Source organism: Leptodactylus fuscus, chromosome 1 (assembly GCF_031893055.1).
Source record: "Leptodactylus fuscus isolate aLepFus1 chromosome 1, aLepFus1.hap2, whole genome shotgun sequence".
NCBI classification, from domain to species: domain Eukaryota; kingdom Metazoa; phylum Chordata; class Amphibia; order Anura; family Leptodactylidae; genus Leptodactylus; species Leptodactylus fuscus.
Window position 1 is genome coordinate 244,150,835 of NC_134265.1, and position 20,811 is coordinate 244,171,645.

At 42.2% G+C, this 20,811-nt stretch overlaps 1 protein-coding gene across 1 annotated transcript in view; it reads right to left on the bottom strand.

Moving 5' to 3' along the window:
- The window catches only part of RASSF6 (Ras association domain family member 6), an 86,786-nt gene that overhangs the window by 16,330 nt on the left and 49,645 nt on the right, over positions 1–20,811 (bottom strand). The window contains exons 7-10 of the mRNA XM_075285283.1: positions 19,529–19,630; positions 15,985–16,036; positions 4,601–4,719; positions 4,420–4,517 (exon numbers count right to left, since the gene is read on the bottom strand). Coding sequence (XP_075141384.1) covers positions 4,420–4,517; positions 4,601–4,719; positions 15,985–16,036; positions 19,529–19,630 — 371 coding nt within the window. The remainder of the gene's footprint in view (positions 1–4,419; positions 4,518–4,600; positions 4,720–15,984; positions 16,037–19,528; positions 19,631–20,811) is intronic.

Sequence of the window (20,811 nt, forward strand, 5' to 3'; positions counted from 1 at the left end):
AAAAATAGACCAATATTATTATGAATGAGACCTGCAGGACGTTTTCTCTCCGCATTTGTCAAGTGGAATGGAATCCCAGAACGCTCACCAAGAACAGATGTGAACCCAGCCTTACAGAGTACAGAAAGAATTTAAATTGTGATTGATAGATGTAGCAGCTGCACAGTGCAGTACAGCAACACTCATAGAGACACACAGTCCAGATTAACTCTGAGAATTGTGATTGACTGAGTAAACTGCTGCAGACAGTACAATGAGACACACCCAGCCTATGCCTGCAATGTACCGTATTTTTCGGACTATAAGACGCACTTTTTTTCCCCAAAATTTGGGGGGAAAAGAAGGGTGCGTCTTATAGTCCGAATGTGGCGCCTGGCATCCGCTCTAATAGAGAGGCGGATGCAAGCAAGGGATAGACGCCGGGGCCTGAGACATCGCTGCGCTCCTCTGCCCTGCATGAAGCCAGCAGCGGGAGGAGTGATGCTATTCCACTCCTCCGTCCCCCCGCCGCTGGCTTCATGCAGGGCAGAGGAGCGTAGCGATGTCTCAGGCCCCGGCACATGTGATGGCGTCTATCCCTCGCCGGCATCCGCCTCTCTAGTACAGCGGATGCCAGGTCAGTATCGGTGGCCCCTGTTCCCCCGGGGCCGGTCCCCACCGCCCCCATACCTGTGAAGTTGCAGGCCGGCTCCTGCGCGGCGATATCGCAGTAGCCAACCTGTTCGGGTGACAGCCGGGAGCCTATTGAGGCTCCCGGGCCTGTCACTGCTATATTAGTATTGCGGCTGGGTCTATGACCATCCGTAATAGTAATAGACAGAATGTCCCATAGACGGCAATACAGTTGTATTGCCGTCTATGGGACTTGCAATCAAGTGACCGCAGGTTTAAGCCCCCGGGGGGGAATAAAATAGTAAAAAAAAAAAAAAAAGCTTTAGAAATATGAAATAAATAAAAGTTCTAAATCACCTCCTGTCCCTAGAATATATATATATATATATATATATATATATATATATATATATATATAAGTAGAAAATCATATATCATAAACCACCGGGTTTTTTTTCAATACAAGGTGATCTAAGAAATAGATATTCCCCAAAATGGTATAACTAAAAAGTACATCTGGCCCCACAACAAAAAACACTCTATGCATCCCCGTACAGCTGCAGGGTCACCTGTCAATGTGGCCTTGCAGCTGTTGCAAAACTACAACTCCCATATATTAAATATTTTACCATTTTTTGCTTCAAAAATTTTTTTCCCTATTTTCCTCCTCTAAAACCTAGGTGCGTCTTATAGTCCGAAAAATATGGTACTACTGGTTGGCCCTACAGTGTTGTGAGTTGTGACAGAGAGACACATGATACAGTCGCCTATGATACAGTGGTGGCCAAAAGTATTGGCACCCCTGAAGTTCTGTCAGATAATACTCATGTTCTTCCAGAAAATGATTGCAATCACAAATTCTTTGGTAATATTATCTTCATTTAATTTGTCTTCAATGGAAAACCACAAAAAGGATTGTCAAAAAGCCAAATTGGATATAATTCCACAGCAAACATAAAAAGGGGGTGGACAAAAGTATTGGCAATGTTTGATAAATCATGTAATGCTTCTCTAATTTGTGTAATTAACTGCACCTGTTACTTACCTGAGGCACCTAACAGGTGGTGGCAATAACTAAATCATACTTGCAGCCAGTTGAAATGGATTAAAGTTGACTCAATCTCTGTCCTGTGTCCTTGTATGTACCACATTGAGCATGGAGAAAAGAAAGAAGACCAAAGAACTGTCTGAGGATTTGAGAAGCAAAATTGTGAGGAAGCATGAGCAATCTCAAGGCTACAAGTCCATCTCCAAAGACCTGAATGTTCCTATGTCTACCGTGCGCAGTGTCATCAAGAAGTTTAAAGCCCATAGCACTGTGGCTAACCTCCCTAGATGTGGACGGAAAAGAAAAATTGACGAGAGATTTCAACGAAAGATTGTGTGGATGGTGGATAAAGAACCTCGACTAACATCCAAACAAGTTCAAGCTGCCCCACAGTCCAAGGGTACAACAGTGTTAAACCATACTATCTGTTGGCATCTGAATGAAAAGGGACTGCATGGTAGGATACCCAGGAAGACCCCACTTCTTACCCAGAGACATAAAAAAGCCAGGCTGGAGTTTGCCAAAACTTACCTTAGAAAGCCAAAAACGTTTTGGAAGAATGTTCTCTGGTCAGTTGAGACAAAAGTAGAGCTTTTTGGAAAAGGCATCAACATGGAGTTTACAGGAAAAAAAAAAAAAGAGGCCTTCAAAGAAAAGAACACGGTCCCTACAGTCAAACATGGTGCAGGTTCCCTGATGTTTTGGGTTTGCTTTGCTACCTCTGGCACTGGACTGCTTGACCGTTGCATGGCATTATGAAGTCTGAAGATTACCAACAAATTTTGCAGCATAATGTAGGGTCCAGTGTGAGAAAGCTGGGTCTCCCTCAGAGGTCATGGGTCTTCCAGCAGGACAATGACCCAAAACACACTAGAAAATGGTTTGAGAGAAAGCACTGGAGACTTCTAAAGTGGCCAGCAATGAGTCCAGACCTGAATCCCATAGAACACCTGTGGAGAGATCTCAAAATGGCAGTTTGGAGAAGGCCCCCTTCACATCTCAGGGACCTGGAGCAGTTTGCCAAAGAAGAATGGTCTAAAATTCCAGCAGAGCATTGTAAGAAACTCATTGATGGTTACCGGAAGTGGTTGTTCGCAGTTATTTTGTCTAAAGGTTGTGCTACCAAGTATTAGGCTGAGGGTGCCAATACTTTTGTCCAGCCCATTTTTGGAGTTTTGTGTAAAATGATCAATGATTTGACTTTTTTTTCATTCTCTTTTGTGTTTTTTCATTGCAAGCAAAATAAATGAAGATATTAATACCAAAGAATTTGTGCTTGCAATCGGCTTTCTGGAGGAAAATGAGTATTATCTGACAGAATTGCAGGGGTGCCAATACTTTTGGCCAACACTGTATCTCTCTATATCAATTAATTAAATCTAAGTCTTCCTCTCTAGTCTTGCCATAAATACAGACATGAGCCTCTTGGCTGCTTCTCTGACCAGTACTCTCCTTGCTCAATTTGTTAGTTTAGGTAGACGGCCATGTCTTGGTAGGTCTGCAGTTGTAGAATACTTTATTCATTTTTGGATGATGGATTGAACAGTGCTGCTTGTGATGCTCAATACTTGGGATATATTTTTATAACCTGACCCTGCTTTAAACTTCTCCACAACTTTACCTTTGACCTGTCTGGTGGGTTCCTTGGCCTTCATGATGCTTTTTGTTCACTAGTGTTCTCTAACAAACCACTGAAGCCTTCACAAAACAGGTGTATTTATACAGAGACTAAATTACACACAGCTGGACTCTATTAACTAATTAAGTAACTTCTGGATTTTGCGCTGGATTTTATTAAGGGGTATCAGAGTACTGGGGGTGAATACTTTTGCACGTCACACTTTTCAGATTTTCATTCGATTAATATTTTGAAAACCATGTATCATTTTCCTTCCACTTCACAATTATGTGTTACTTTGTGTTGGTCTATCACATAAAATCTCAATAAAATACAATTAAGTTTGTGGTTGTGGCACTCTTCTCTCCACATTTTTCCAACAGGTTCGGGGCTGGAAACCCCAAAAGTATACCAGGTGCAGGTGTGAACCCAGCTTTACCCTTTTGCTTGTAAATGTATGCTATTAACTATCTCAGACCTTCAATCTAAGATCCTATCTTTCTAATTTCTCTACACAAAATAGGCTTCTTTTCTATGTCTTTATGTGCTTTGGCTTTTTAGACTTCAAGAAATCATCAGTGACCTTAGACCTATAGTCCTTCATGATTGGTCACAGAAGTGCAATTTATAGCTCCAAGGCACCAATGCTAAATATGTAATGTTGCAACTACATACAATATCCTATCTATAATATTGGTGTGTTCTGATGTTGTAGAGAGGCCTTTGGGCTCCCTTAGATTCCAGGGCTCTGAAGCCCCTATATTTACACCCTTATTGGCTGACATGTGAGGGCTGCTAGCAAGGCATTATGGGTGAGCTGTTCTTCTGTGCTTTCTCCATGCTTTAACATGGTGGCCACCACTTTAGTAGGAATTCATGGTAAATGAACCACTTTGCTGATATCTTTTTCACATATTCACGATTAACCAAGTTCGAAACAAACTGGTATGCTTCTAATTTTCACAAAAAGCAGAGTTTTGAAGAAACTTCTGACAATAAAAATAAAATGTATTCATTTGAGTGGATTTGTTCCAAGCACATTTCTGTAAGCCCCATTAAGAATAGAACAGAACACTACATCTATTAATGTTTATATATGATGACAGTAAATAAAAATTGTCTATAAAACATAGTTGCTTACTTAGCGATTGTCCTTTGTATTTCTCGCTCTTCCTCCTCATTCAGTCTTTGCAAAATGGTTTGCAAAAGTGGAAGGCTAAATTTAATATACTGAGCTACCTGCAATAGAAGCAGATATCAGTGACATGCTTTCCTTACACCAATAAACATAATTATGTTGCATATGAAATATTAATATATACATCACTGCTGATCTCTTCTGCTTCTCTGTCCATGAGGAACATCCTCGCTATGTTTCCTGAGGGGCCTTGTAAGAGTCTTTCCCAGAGCGGACAATCTGTGCTCTTCAGTTTTTTCTTTTCTAAAAGAAAAATAATTTACTAGTTTACAATTCACTAATATTTAAATATAAGAAGAAATGTTATAATAAAGTATATTTTTATTGTGTACTTTTTAATCTCATATTTTGTCTCCTCACATGCAAAAGACAAGAAAGGTATAGCTTTGGGATTTTTTGCACCCAGAGCACTCCCTGTTCCAGAAATAGAGAAAATGCTAGCAGGCTCCAAATCAATCCTCACAATTATAATGCCCTGATGTAAATCACCTTATGACTAATACTGTACACTATTTAACATAGGGTAAAGAAAGGGGAAGTGCAGAATGCTGGGGGAGAAATGTAAAACATCATTATTATTAGACTGTATTAAAAAAATGTTAAAAACATATAAATGAGTAGCAGGGTACAAGTAAGTATGTGGTGTTGTATAACCCCCAGCTTGGTCACAAACCTAAGACACATAGCGACAACTTCCCAATTTAGTGTACCATGTGCCCAGTGGCGTAACGATTGTGGTTGCAGGGAGGGCGATTGTGAACAGGCCCGGCGAGGTACGGCACCCGTGGCCAGCTGGGAAAGCCTGCTTCATTCATATATACCTCCCAACCATCCCAGATTCTGTGGGACATTCCCAGATTGTGGGTCCTGTCCCGCAGTCCTGGTTGGCAGGAGGTATGTCCCGGTTTCAACTCATCTGCATCCGGAGGATGCAGATGAGTTGAATACACTGGTGAATAAAGCAGGAGCCGTCCACAGACAGCTCCTGCTTCACTGCTGTGCTCTGGCCGCGGGAGCTCTAGGCACAATGTGATGACGTCATTCACATCACACCTACAGCTCCAAGTACACTCCATGAATGAGGGAAGCGAGGGAGGCGAGACGAGGTGAGTATCAGTGTTTTTTATGTTAAATTTTCAGTGCAACTTGAAGGGGAACATGATGAAGGGGGTACATGAAACTAGGGGCAGATGGAGGAGGATATTAAACTGATGGCAGATGAAGGGGGAGGCATGAAACTGGGGGAAGAGATGGAAGGGGAACATTAAATTGGGGCAGATGAAGGGGGAACATTAAACTGGGGGTAGATAAAGGGGGGCATGAAACTGGGGGCAGATAAAGGGGGCATGAAACTGGGGGCAGATGAAGGGGAAACATGAAACTGGGGACAGATGGAGGAGGACATTAAACTGGTGGCAGATACAGGGGTGGCATGAAACTGGGGAAGATGAAGGGGGAACATTAAACTAGGGGAAGATGGAGGGGGATATTAAATTGGGGCAGATGGAGGGGGCATTAAACTGGGGGCAGATGAACAAGGGGACATGAAACTAAGGGCAGAGATGGAGGGGATACATGAAACTAAGGGCAGAGATGGAGGGGGGACATTAAATTGGGGGCAGATAAAAGGGAAACATTAAACTGGGGCAGATGGAGGGTGGACACACTTTTGGCAGCCAAAGGGGTGTGGGGACATGATTTTGTGGTGTCAACCTGGAGGAGGACATGAATCTGAGGGAGGCCCTGGAAAGGGACATTATAATGGACATATTGTGTGGGGCAACTAGGGAGCCATTATACTGTGTGAGAGCCACTATGTGGTGTTATACTAAGTGGAGGCCATTGAGGGAGCATTATAATTTGTGCAGGTCAAGTGGTTGTGATGGAGGGGCTCACTTACGAAATCTTTGCACAGGGCATCAATGTGTTAAAACAGCCTTTAGTGTGAATACACACATTAGATTTAAGCACTACTATATAAGATACGGATAGGTGTTATATGATAATAGTAAGTACAGTCATACGTTCCGTTCTCTCTATATACACTGATCACATCTCAGAAATGCTATGCCTACATGGAATACAAATGTTGTGTGTTGTATAATCTGGGGAATGAAAAACTAAGGCCCCTACAGTAGACGCACAGGTATCATAGCTAAAATAGCCCCATTTATCTACAATAAATGTGAACAGATCACTCAAGCCAAGCAGCTGTGTTGTCGCTGCAGCCTGGAAAGCCACCAAGGGGATCTCAAAACATCAAACTCTTCTCTGCTGTCAGGACCACTACATTATTATATTATAGGAGAGCCAGGACAGTTGTCCTGACAATAGGCTGAGAGGTGATTAATATAAAGCAGTGATGTGCTCACAATCAAATTGCAATGAACTGTTAATGGTACAGTTTACTAATGGGGGAAGAGAGGTAGTAACTACAAGTTCTTGCATCATACCATTCAAATTATAGAATCCTTTCAGAGCCAGTGCTCTCACGGCTTAGTCGGTTCAGAAATTAAAAGGCAGATAGGCTGTGCCAGTAGTAGTCTGTATCTCTTATATACAGTATATAAAAATGATTTTCTGTCTGTCTGTCTATCTGTATGTCTATTCTTTATGCGCATCTGCACACAATACCACACGCTGAAGAATAAATACGCGCCTCTGCACACAGTACCACATGCCAGATGATTACATACGTACGTCAACACACAGTTCCACACGCAGGAGGATTAGATAGGCGCATCTGCACACAGTTCGACATGCAGGAGGATTAGATGTGAATGTCAGCACACAGTACCACACGCCGCAGGATTAGATACGCTCTTCAGCACACAGTTCCACATGCCAGAGGATTAGAAACGTGCATCAGCACACAGTATCACACGCTTGAGGATTAGATACGCACATCTGCACACAGTGCCACACGCCGGAGGATTAGATATGCGCGTCTGCACACAATACCACATGCCGGAGGATTAGATACACGCGTCTACACACAATAGCACATCCTGGAGGATTAGATACGCACCACTGCACACAATATCACATGCCGGAGGATTAAATACGTGCCTTTTCACACAATGACACACACCGGAGGATTAGATATGCATCTGCACACAGTTCCACATGCCGGAGGATTAGATATGTGTATTTGCACACAGTTACACACACCACAGGATTAGATTTGCGTGTCTGCACATAGTTTCACACACCCAAAGGATTAGATATGCGTATATCGAATCCTCTGGCATGTGGTACTGTGTGCTGAGCTGCGTATCTAATTCTCCGGTGTGTTACTGTGTTCTGAGGTGCGCATCAAATCCTCTGGCATGTGGTACTGTGTGCTGAGCCGCATATGTAATCCTCTAATACTAGCAGGAGAACCCAGCTTCGCAAGGGTATATTTCATTTTTTGTTTGTGTAGTGGCCCCATAAGAATTGTTCAGTTTTGCACTGGTGTATTTTGTATATTGTTTGTGTGTTTGTCCATAAGAGTCATGTGATCATGTGTATCTGAGTTAGGATATTGGTGAAAAACCTGCGATCGGTTGTTATGGTTACCTGGAGTAAAGCTGTGTGAATGTGAACTTGTGTAACAGTGTCATCTACCACCCCCTGCCCTTTTAAAGCTGACCTACAGCAGTAATGAAAAATGAATGGGTTGTTATGAAAACCTGGAGTAAAGCTGTGATGCGTGATACTGTGTGCTGAGCTGTGTATCTAATCCTCTGATGTGTGTTTGTGTGTGCTGAGCTGTGTATCTAATCCTCTGATGAGTGTATCACTGTTTAGATATCAGTTTAGATATCAGTGTTGTTTGTGTAGTGGCCCCATAAGAATTGCCCAGTTTTGCACTGGTGTATTTTGTATGTCATTTGTGTGTGTTTCCACAAGCATCAAGTGATTATGTTTATCTCAGTTTGGATATCAGTGTAAAACCTCTGATCAATTGTTACGGATACCTGAAGTAAATCTGTGTGAATGTGACCTTGTGAACAGTGTCATCCACAGCACGTCATCTGATGTGTGATACTGTGTGGTGAGCTGTGTATCTAAGCCTCCAGTGTATGATACTGTGTGTTGAGCTGTGTATCTAATCCTCCAATGTGTGATGGTGTATGCTGAGCTGTGTATCTAATCATCTGATGTGCGATATTGTGTGGTGATCTGTGTATCTATTCCTATGATGTGAGATACTGTGTGCTGAGCTGTGTATCTAATCATCTGATGTGCGATATTGTGTGGTGATCTGTGTATCTATTCCTATGATGTGAGATACTGTGTGCTGAGCTGTGTATCCAATCCTCTGATCAGTGGCGTAACTACCACCATAGCAGCAGAGGCAGCTGCCACAGGGCCCGGGACATTAGGGGCCCAGTGACAGCTGCTACCGCTGCTATCATTATTCTTGGAGGTCTTTTCGGACCCCCGAGTATAATGATAGGGGCCCCCTGTTGGTGGAATACTTTCCACCAACAGGGGGCCCCGAAGCTGCAGCAACGGCTGACACACAGGAGCTGCAGGTCTGGCTCCTCTCAGCACTTCAGGACGCTCTCCCACTCTCCCCCCTCCCTTTCTCTGCCTGTCCTCTGCCCACCAATGAGAGGGCTGAGGAGAGCCCAGGAGGCGGGGCTTATTCCTGCCGAGCTCCTGCCGTCCTGCACACAAGAGAAGAAGAAGAAGCTGCTCCAGGAAAATGAAACTAAAGAAAGAAAACGTACACAGGTACATACTGGGGTTACTATACTTATTAATATCACGTACACAGGTACATACTGGGGTTACTATGCTTATTAATATCAGGCATTTGGGGTGATTACTTTTGTTTTAGTAACTCCATGTGCCTCATATCAATAGCAGTTAACCCTATCATGTCCCTCACATTAACCCCTGTGTGCCTCACCATAAGAGTTACTGATATGTGAGACATATGGGGGTAATAATAATGAAGATACTTTATTATTACCTCCATGTCTCTCACATATCAGTAACTCTTATGTGAGGTACACAAGGGTTAATGTGAGGGACATGATGGGGTTAACTGCTATTAATATGAGGCACATGGAGTTACTAAATTGTAATGCACATGACCAGATTTTTTATCCACAATTGTCCTGGTATAGCGGTCAGCAGGTGACGTGACAGTATTTAGTCCTGTAGGGGCCACTATGGGACATAATACTGTGTGCAGTGGCCACTATTGGGTATAATATGGTGTGCAGGGGCCTCTAAGGGACATAATATTGTGTGCAGGGGTCACTATGGGGCATAATACTGTGTGCAGGGTCCACTATTGGTCATAATAGAACGCGCAGGAATGCGTAGGAGGGACTCGGTCGAGATCTTTGGGGTTTGCCACGGGGCCCCGCCATTCCTAGTTACGCCACTGCCTCTGATGCATGTATGTCAGTTTGGATATCAGTGTTGGATATCAGTAATGGATACACCTGAAGTAATGCTGTGTGCATGTGGAGTGGTACATCCGAGAGAGAGTTGAGGCCTCTAAAACCTTCCCGGACACCTGATGTATCTGTGTGTCAAATTTGGTTTAAATATATATCATATATATATATATATATATATATATATATATATATATATATATATCATATGATATTTTATATAATGTATTATATATATATATATATATATATATATATATATATATATATATATTTATTTATTTTTTTTTATTTATTTATTATACTATATATATAGTACCAAATGCCAGAAAAAACATCAATAATTCATTGTTGTCCTGAAGCCTTCTCTGTGTGACTGTGATGATGATTTATGGAAGAGATTACAATATTACAGCCAAAAGAGAGCGTTAGAGAAAGAGTGAGAAATAGGAATCTAAGATGGATGCTGAGGGTGTAGTGGGCAGGATAGCTACCGTGTTTCCCCGAAAGTAGGACACCCCCGAAAGTAAGGCATGCGGCGGTGGGGGGGCTTGACTTGCCTAATATAAGGCACCCCCAGAAAATAAGGCATGCCCAAAAATCTTTGCAACCGACTGAACACTGTGCGATGTGCATGGTGTGCACAGGAAATCCGGCTGCTGCCTCTGCTGTTGTGTGCACTGTCCCTGCTGCTTTAGGATGAGCTCTCCCAGCTCATCCCAGAGGCAGAGGCAGCAGCCGGCATAACAGAAGAGGCAGCAGCTGGCTGTGTCAGTGAAGTGAGGATCATTAAGCCCCGCCCATGAAAGGCCCGCTAAGCCCCGCCCCCGAAGGCTCGCTAAGTCCTGCCCACCACTGCCGCCCACTGACGAACAGCAGCACCAGCGCTACTATGAAGATGGGAAAGAAAAGTAGGATACCTTCCCCACCTCCCCTACACTACCTACAAACAGCAGTCATGCTGACGCTCCGCTAAGGAAGTGCCAGCATGACTGCCGGTTGTCATAAGACGTCCCCCGAAAATAAGACAGGTCCTATATTTAGGACGACAATTTAATATAAGTCGCTGTCTTATTTTCGGGGAAACACAGTAGGGAAGCAGGGAGGGGAAGTGAGTGAGAGAACCACTTTAAGCTTTGTAATGTCAGAAGGGCAGAGTCAGACAAGGAGTGATTGACAGCTCCAATCAGAGGCAACCAGTATCAGAGCTCAGAATCATACCACTTGTTCAAAGAAAAATATACTCACCTGGCCCAATGTCTAGTGTCCTCCCAGGGCAGTCCTGTTGGTCATTCATGCTGTTGAATTTCTCGCCGGCTGTGATATCCCACTTCTCTTCCTCTGAGGCCACTGATTGGCCTCAGCAGTCAGGTGACTGCGTAGGACAATTAGCAGTCTCAGGAAGAAAACTGAGGATTTTTTTCCCATATACAGTATTGTCCAAAAGTATTGGCACCCCTGCAATTCTGTCAGATAATACTCGTGTTCTTCCAGAAAATGATTGCAGGCACAAACTCTTTGGTAATAATATCTTCATTTATTTTGCTTGCAATGAAAAAACACAAAAGAGAATGAAAAAAAAGTCAAATCATTGATCATTTTACACAAAACTCCAAAAATGGACCAGACAAAAGTATTGGCACCCTCAGCCTAATACTTGGTAGCACAACCTTTAGACAAAATAACTGCGAACAACCGCTTCCAGTAACCATCAATGAGTTTCTTACAATGCTCTGCTGGAATTTTAGACCATTCTTCTTTGGCAAACTGATCCAGGTCCCTGAGATGTGAAGGGGGCCTTCTCCAAACTGGCATTTTGAGATCTCTCCACAGGTGTTCTATGGGATTCAGGTCTGGACTCATTGCTGGCCATTTTAGAAGTCTCCAGTGCTTTCTCTCAAACCATTTTCTAGTGCTTTTTGAAGTGTGTTTTGGGTCATTGTCCTGCTGGAAGACCCATAACCTCTGAGGGAGACCCAGCTTTCTCACACTGGGCCCTACATTATGCTGCAAAATTTGTTGGTAATCTTCAGACTTCATAATGCCATGCACACGGTCAAGCAGTCCAGTGCCAGAGGCAGCAAAGCAACCCCAAAACATCAGGGAACCTCCGCCATGTTTGACTGTAGGGACCGTGTTCTTTTCTTTGAAGGCCTCTTTTTTTTCCAGTAAACTCTATGTTGATGCCTTTTCCCAAAAAGTTCTATTTTTGTGTCATCTGACCAGAGAACATTCTTCCAAAACGTTTTTGGCTTTCTCAGGTACGTTTTGGCAAACTCCAGCCTGGCTTTTTTATGTCTCTGGGTAAGAAGTGGGGTCTTCCTGGGTATCCTACCATACAGTCCCTTTTCATTCAGACACCGATGGATAGTACAGGTTGACACTGTTGTACCCTTGGACTGTAGGACAGCTTGAACTTGTTTGGATGTTAGTTGAGGTTCTTTATCCACCATCTGCACAATCTTGCGTTGAAATCTCTCGTCAATTTTTCTTTTCCGTCCACATCTAGGGAGGTTAGCCACAGTGCCATGGGCTTTAAACTTCTTGATGACACTGTGCACGGTAGACACAGGAACATTCAGGTCTTTGGAGATGGACTTGTAGCCTTGAGATTGCTCATGCTTCTTCGTAATTTTGCTTCTCAAGTCCTCAGACAGTTCTTTGGTCTTCTTTCTTTTCTCCATAATCAATGTGGTACACACAAGGACACAGGACAGAGGCTGAGTCAACTTTAATCCATTTCAACTGTCTGCAAGTGTGATTTAGTTATTGCCACCACCTGTTAGGTGCCTTAGGTAAGCAACAGGTGTTTTCAATTACACAAATTGGAGAAACATCACATGATTTTTCAAACAGTGCCAATACTATTGTCCACCCCCTTTTTTATGTTTGGAGTGGATTTATAGCCAATTTGGCTTTTTGACAATTCTTTTTGTGGTTTTTCATTCAAGACAAATTAAATGAAGATAATAATACCAAAGAATTTGTGATTGCAATCATTTTCTGGAAGAAAATGAGTATTATCTGACAGAATTGCAGGGGTGCCAATACTTTTGGCCAACACTGTAGGGATCACAATGTACATTTTTTTTTCCTATCAGTATGTCTTTTGTAGAATGGGGGGAAATCCACAAAAACACAGGGAGAACATACAAACTCCTTGCAAATCAGAGGTGAACCTAGCCTCTCTGCTGCCTGAGGCGGACGATCAAAAAACATAAATACCCCGGGGGGGGGGGGGGGTTCATCTTTTGATCGTCCACCTCGGGCAGCGGGGTGCTGGGGGTGCTAGTGGTGACATTACAATAAATACAATGCAGTAATATTTTGTGCAGTAATACTCACAGAGATGTCTTCCCACATTTCCCATCTCTACCCTTTGGACCGCCATGACCGACCACGTCTTCCAGTTTTGAATTGACTCTGTAAAGTTTGCAACACAGACATCTTTGTCTCCTTACTTCTGCACGCACCCAACCCTGTGTGTGTATATATATATATATATATATATATATATATAGTTATATGTGCAACAGCAGCCCCTGCAGCCTATAGTGTGCCCCACAGTGGCACAATAGACTGTGGGGCATAATAGAGGTTGCAGGGGTGCAGGTGTGGGACATAATAGAGATTACCGGGGCCACAGAGAACCCTTCAAGCAGGCAGCGGCCTATTTACCTACCTCCACGAGCCTTCCCCTTCTACTATAAGCCGCAGAGGGTGGCAGTGAGCAGGCCCAGGCCACGATCCTATTACTGCTATTATTATACTTTTATTATACTTTTCAGACCCCCAAGTATAATAATGGAAACCCCAAGGGAGTTGAGGGAACATAATAAACACTGGGGGGGCAGCAGGGGGCAGGCCCGGAGAGGTAGGTAAATAGGCCGCTACCGGCTGGGAATGGTGAGTATGGTTTTATTTTATTTTTTACTCCTTTCTAGGCCTAATTAATAAATTAAATTTTAGCCTAGACAATCTCATTTAACTAAGATTAAGGCTAAGGACCCTTTTCGCTGAATTGAAGCTTTTTTTGTTGCAGATTTTGTTGCAATTTTTTGAGCCAAAGCCAGGAGTGCATTGAGCATGAGTTAGAAGTATCAGAGCTTCCAATATGTTTCTTCTTCCTTTTGTGGCCATTTTTGCCTTTGGCTCAAAAGACTTCAACAAATTCTGCAACAAAAAAAAGCTGCATTTCCGCAATGTGGGTCCTTAGCCTTAGCCTAATAAAGGTGTTTTACCATTACAGACATATAGTCAATACCAAGGGAGCATTATTAATTTAGGCAGTATATATTTAGGATTTGGGCAGTATTTTTAGTGTGGCATTCAGGTGCATTATTAATTGAAGGGCATTTTTACCTGAAGTGACACTAAAAATTTAAGGTTGGTATATCAAGCATCATTAATTTAGTATGCAGCTGAGAGTAGTGAATGGCTGCAGCGGTCCTGTTCACCACTGTAGCTACTCTGTATATATATATACAGAGTAGCAAAAGAGACAGACAGCCCAGCTCAAGAACAGAGGGTACAGGTAAGTATAAAAGCATTTTAATTTTTACCGCATCCTCTACTACCTGTATACATTTACTTACTTTTATTTTTTTTAATCCCAGACTAAGCATGTAATGTAAGGGGGCAAAAGGAAGCAATATGTATTCACAGGGGCATCAGGGACATAATATAAGGGCGCATTAGGGGTACTAACCATTGAGTATTGGCGGTATTATTGTAAGATGGCAAGTGGGCATTATTAATTAGAGAGTATTTTTTAAAGGACACAAGGTGTTCTAATTCAAGGGGCACACAGGAGGTATTGTAAATTAAGGCGGAACACAGGAAGTATTATAAGTTTATAGATGCACACAAGGAGTTATTATTAATTTTTATAATTGGGGTAGCAGCAGGATGGGTGTGCAGGTGAAGACAATGTGGGTCAGGAAAGGTGAGAAGCCAAAGATATCTGTGTAACAAACTTTTATAGAGACAAGTCACAGCTGGTAGACATAGTTATGGCGGTCCAGATGGCAGAGATGAGAAATGTAAACGATTACAGTCAGAGACATTACTAGTAAGCAACAAAGGTGTCATAACTGCACCGATACAGAATCCAGAGTTTTAACCACCACAGAAAATACCAAGACACACAGGAATGATAAAAATATTGTACATCTTTATTAGAAGTACATAAAAATGCATAAGGACATATTACATAGAAGACAAAAGTACCTGAAACCAAAACTAATAATCTCATCTTGGGGATGAAGCCGTTGGCACATTTTGGACATGTTATCCTGTTTGTTCTGTATAGTGGTATTAGTATCTGTTCTTTACATCTCTTGGTACTAATTAGGGTCCATTCACACGGAGTAAATGCGCGCTCATTTTGTCAAAATACACGTGTAAAGAATACACGTGTAAAAATAAGACTCCCATTGACTTCATACGTGACGCGTATTTTGACGCATTTTTTACACGTGTAAAAAATTTCATTGAAGTCAATGGGAGTGTTATTTTTACACATGTATTCTATACATGTGTGTTATGCTAAAATGCGCTTGCATGTGCAGGGGCCCTTAGACTCCCATTGACTTCACATGTATTTTGACTGTTTTTTTATGTGTTTTTTTTATATGTGTAAAAAAATGTCATTGAAGTCAATGGGAGTCTTATTTTTACACTTGTATTTTTACACGTGTATTTTGCCAAAATGAGCGCACATTAACTCCGTGTGAATGGACCCTCATATTTAGACGATGGGTAGATAAACTACTCTAGTTTTGACGTGTTTTACGCTATAGTGTTATGTAACCAAGGGCAGTACCTCTTGTGACAGCTGGAGAAGTTTGCTCATATGGTTTATTATACACTCTGTCTTACCATTTGGGAGATCATTTCTTTTGGGTGCCTCTATGTTCTATGTAATTTATGTTCTTATGTATTTTTATGTACTTCTACTAAAGATGTGTAATATTATAATTATTCCTGTGTGTATTTTCTGAATACACTAAATTTGATGTTATTAGTTCAGGGCTGGACAGAACCCATATTTTTTCTTCCATGGTCAAGACAAACCAAAAAAATAAATTAAAAAAAAAATACTTACCTCCTGAGGCATGAATAATGTATAGTGCAAATTCATTTGGGCTAGTCTCAATCTGACAAAGAAAAAAAATTTAAATTAATACTATGAATTCAGACATATAACACAGAACATAAACTGTTGATGGTGACCAATATTGTACTGATAAGTACTGAAGTTGCATGGCATAGCATAAAGTAACAATACACACGGAGTATACTCTCCGCTCATTCTGAACGTAAAACACGTTCAGAATGAGTGCGTAAAAACCAGCTCCCATTGACTTGAATGTGTATCACATTTTGCGACTGCAAAATTGCGCGCGTAAAACTGTGCGCGTTATATGCCCGTAACAACTCATTGAAATGAATGGCATCTGTTTTGAGCGCTCACATTCTGACGCATGTATACGTGCCAGAATGTGCGCCCGTTATCTCCATGTGAACTGGCCCTTTGCTGTTTTACAACACTCCTGCTGCATGTTACAGACCTTTGGAATAGGCTCATCCACTTTTTTTTCAAACACTACAGTCATGGCCAAAAGTTTTGAGAATGATACAAATATTAATTTTTACATAGTCTACTGCTTCAGTTTTTCTAATGGCAATTTGCATATACTCCAGAATGTTATAAAGAGTGATCAGCTTAACAGCAGTTACTAGCTAAGTCAATATTTGCCTAGAAAATGAACTTTATCCCCTAAAACACATTTCAACATCATTGCATCCCTGCCTTAAAAGGACCAGCTAACATCGTTTCAGTGATTGCTCCATTAACACAGATGTGGGTGTTGATGAGGACAGGGCTGGAGATCAATCTGTCATGATTAAGTAAGAATGACACCACTGGACACTTTAAAAGGAGGCTGGTGCTTGGCATCATTGTTTCTCTTCTGTTAACCATGGTTATCTCTAAAGAAACACATGCAGTCATCATTGCACTGCACAAAAATGGCCTAACAGGGAAGAGTATCGCAGCTAGAAAGATTGCACCTCAGTCAACAATCTATCGCATCATCAAGAACTTCAAGGAGAGAGGTTCCATTGTTGGCAAAAAGGCTCCAGGGCACCCAAGAAAGACCAGCAAGCGCCAGGATCGTCTCTTAAAAGTGTTTCAGCTGCGGGATCGGGCTACCAGCAGTGCAGAGCTTGCTTAGGAATGGCAGCAGGCAGGTGTGAGTGCATCTGCACGCACTGTGAGGCGGAGACTCTTGGAGCAAGGCCTGGTCTCAAGGAGGGCAGCAAAGAAGCCACTTCTCTCCAGAAAAAACATCACGGAGAGACTGATATTCTGTAAAAGATCCAGGGAGTGGACTGCTGAGGACTGGGGTAAAGTCATTTTCTCTGATGAATCCCCTTTTCGATTGTTTGGGACATCTGGAAAACAGCTTATTCGGAGAAGACGAGGTGAGCGCTACCACCAGTCTTGTCTCATGCCAACTGTAAAGCATCCTGAAACCATTCATGTGTTGGGTTGCTTCTCAGCCAAGGGAATCGGCTCTATCACAGTCTTGCCTAAAAACATAGCCATGAATAAAGAACGGTACCAGAATGTCCTCCAAGATCAACTTCTCCCAACCGTCCAAGAGCAGTTTGGCGAACAACAATGCCTTTTCCAGCATGATGGAGCACCTTGCCATAAAGCAAAGGTAATAACTAAATGGATCAGGGAACAAAACATAGAGATTTTGGGTCCATGGCCTGGAAACTCCCCAGATCTTAATCCCATTGAGAACTTGTGGTCAATCATCAAGAGACGGGTGGACAAACAAAAACCTACAAATTCTGACAAAATGCAAGCATTGATTGTGCAAGAATGGACTGCTATCAGTCAGGATTTGGTCCAGAAGTTGATTGAGAGCATGCCAGGGAGAATTGCAGAGGTCCTGAAGAAGAAGGGTCAACACTGCAAATATTGACTTGCTGCATTAACTCATTCTAACTGTCAATATAAGCTTTTGTTACTCATAATATGATTGCAATTATATTTCTGTATGTGATAAAAACATCTGACAAACACACATAAAAACCAGAGGGCAGCAGATCATGTGAAAATATAATATTTGTGTCATTCTCAAAACTTTTGGCCATGACTGTACTTAGTGCCCATAGGAGTGGCCCAAACCAAATCAGTTTAAGTGGCACAGTATGTCCGCATCCACTGTCTATTACATATACATTCTTTCCTTTCTTTATCATTTTTCTATATACCTGTGTCTGATTGTCCAATGTACTAATACCTCATTTACAGACAGAAAATGTGTTGAAATTAGGGGCCACACGGTGGCTCAGTGGTTAGCACTGCAGCATTGGAGTCCTGGTGTTCAAATCCCACCAAGGGGATAAAACCATCTGCAAGGAGTTTGTATGTTCTCCCCGTGTTTGTATGGATTTCCATCCCATATTCCAAACACATGCTGAAAGGGAATAATGTACATTGTGTGCTCTATGTGGGGCTCACAATCTACATTAAAAAAAAAAAAGTGCTGAAATTACCATAATTTTTCCTAAATGAGATCACATGAAAATATCAGAAAAATGTAAATAGATAATATGTATGGACATGCACATCTATCTATCTATCTATCTATCTATCTGTCTGTCTGTCTGTCTGTCTGTCTGTCTGTCTGTCTGTCTGTCTGTCTGTCTGTCTCTCTATCCCTTTCTGTGAAAAATGCTGCGGAAAAAGAACACGATGCTCTGCATGGGGCCTTAGCCATATGTACAGTTCTACAATGGGCAGTTGACTTTGTTGTTTTTGTTTAGTTTTTTTATACTGAGCATGGCCACACTTTCTATAGGGTAATTTGGAACATTAAGGCTAAGGCCCCACGGGCCGTAATCGCAGCACTAAAGCATTGCGGTTCTTTCCGCAGTACTTTTAAGAGAAAGTTCATAGAGTTTTCCTCTGCGGACTTTCTCTTAACATTATATCTACGGGAAAGCTGCCGGCGTTTCCATAGATATAATTGACATGCTGCGATTTGCAAAACCACAACGACTTTGCAAATCGCAGCATGTCCGCGCTGCGATTTCTTCCACAAAGTGGGGATGGGATTCGCATGAATCCCATCCACTTTGCCTGTACTGTACAACACCGCAATTTTTCCCGCAGCATCTCCACTGTGGGCAAATTGCGTCGTTTACATCCCGTTTACGTCAAATTTAGGTAACAGGTCCCCTTAAGGCCTAGTTCACACACAAATCCGCGTGTGCATATATCGTCGTGGCAGCTGCAACAGGATGCTGGTGCAGTGCACGTTATCCCGTCGTGTCTTTCCGCTCCAGATTAGGTCCAAATGAATGGCCTAGTCCGGAGGGAGCTGCCGCAGCCGCGGGATCCGCCTGATGAAAGGGCAGCTCACTTCTTTTTTCCGCTAGCGTCATGTTGCTGCTAGCGAAAAAAGATTGCTCGCGGTCTATATAGACCACCATTGTGAGGGGGCGGATTATGACGTGGATTCCGCGCCATAATCCGCCCCCTCTGTGCCTGTGTGAACTAGACCTAAGACTTACCACTGATTAAGAACTAAAAGTAGCAGAACAATTTAAATACATCATGAGCTCACCTTAAACTTGTGTAGTAACTGCTCAATTACTTCTTTTGTTTTCATATTGCTGTTAATCATGACTTTTGTCTCTGAACCAAAAGCTGGAGTGAAAATTGAAGTCTGGGAATAGGAATGAAGGGATTAGGGAACATCATGATTTTATCTGAATGTGCTGTATGATTTGGTAAGCAAAACATGAGAATTTTGCATCTTTTTACAACCCCCATTTTAGGCCAGAGCCCCAAGTGGTGGAAATGCCACGAAAAATACCACAGCATTTTACAGTCACAGCAAAATGGATCAGATTCTAACAGTCATAGTTTTGGAAATCGCAGCATGTCAATTATACCTGTAGAAACGTCGAATAGAAGCAGAAGCAGAAACTCTGCAAAGGAAACATCTGCAAACTTTCTGTGTAGAGCACTGTAGGAAGAACAGCGATGCTACTTGGGGCCTTAGCCCCTATAATGACTATGTTTGATATTCCTAATGTTCAGAATGTTCCCTTGATACATTTATATTTCATATATGATGGATATTATAAACACCAGATTACTTTTAATCCTTAGATGTCTGTTTATTAAATACAGATATATTAGTACAATATGCTATGGAATATAGTACAAGCAGATGTCACTCTAAAGCCACTATTTTAACAGATACAAAATAACGCACTATACCGCTATACCAAAAGGTGGCACTAGGAGCAGTGAGGTCTTACTTGCATATTCCTCACTCATAATTGTTAGCAGAGCATGCATGGTCTTATAAACTGTACTGTCTCTCCCTAATGAGACACATTACCCCTTTCTGACTCACATCAAGACAGATTACACTACAAGAGACTACCCTGCTCAGCACTGATGAAAGGAATAAAACCTCAAAACAACTGTCTGTAGATAAAACTCTTCTGACTTAGCTATTGTTCTCATATTATGTCCTAAATCAAGCATTAATCCAGTGGTGTAACTAGCACGGGGGAATCTGCTTCCCAGGCCTACTGACTCTGGGGGCCCACCCCAGGGCTGCCATGAACACATGTCTGAACTAGGACATGATATAGTTGAAATACATGGTAGAGCAGGAAGTGTTTGGCTATCTGCTCTGCCATTCTGTAAACTGCAAGACACTTCAGGGATGCTGGATTACAGAGTGCCAGGACCAACCAACATGATGTCTGTCTTCTTCCCAACACAGATGGGTGTCAGCTATAATCAGGGCCGGCTCCAGGTTTTTATGGGCCCTTGGGCGACAGAGCCTCAGTGGGCCCCCTTGTAAAGGAGGCGGGGGAGTCGAGACAC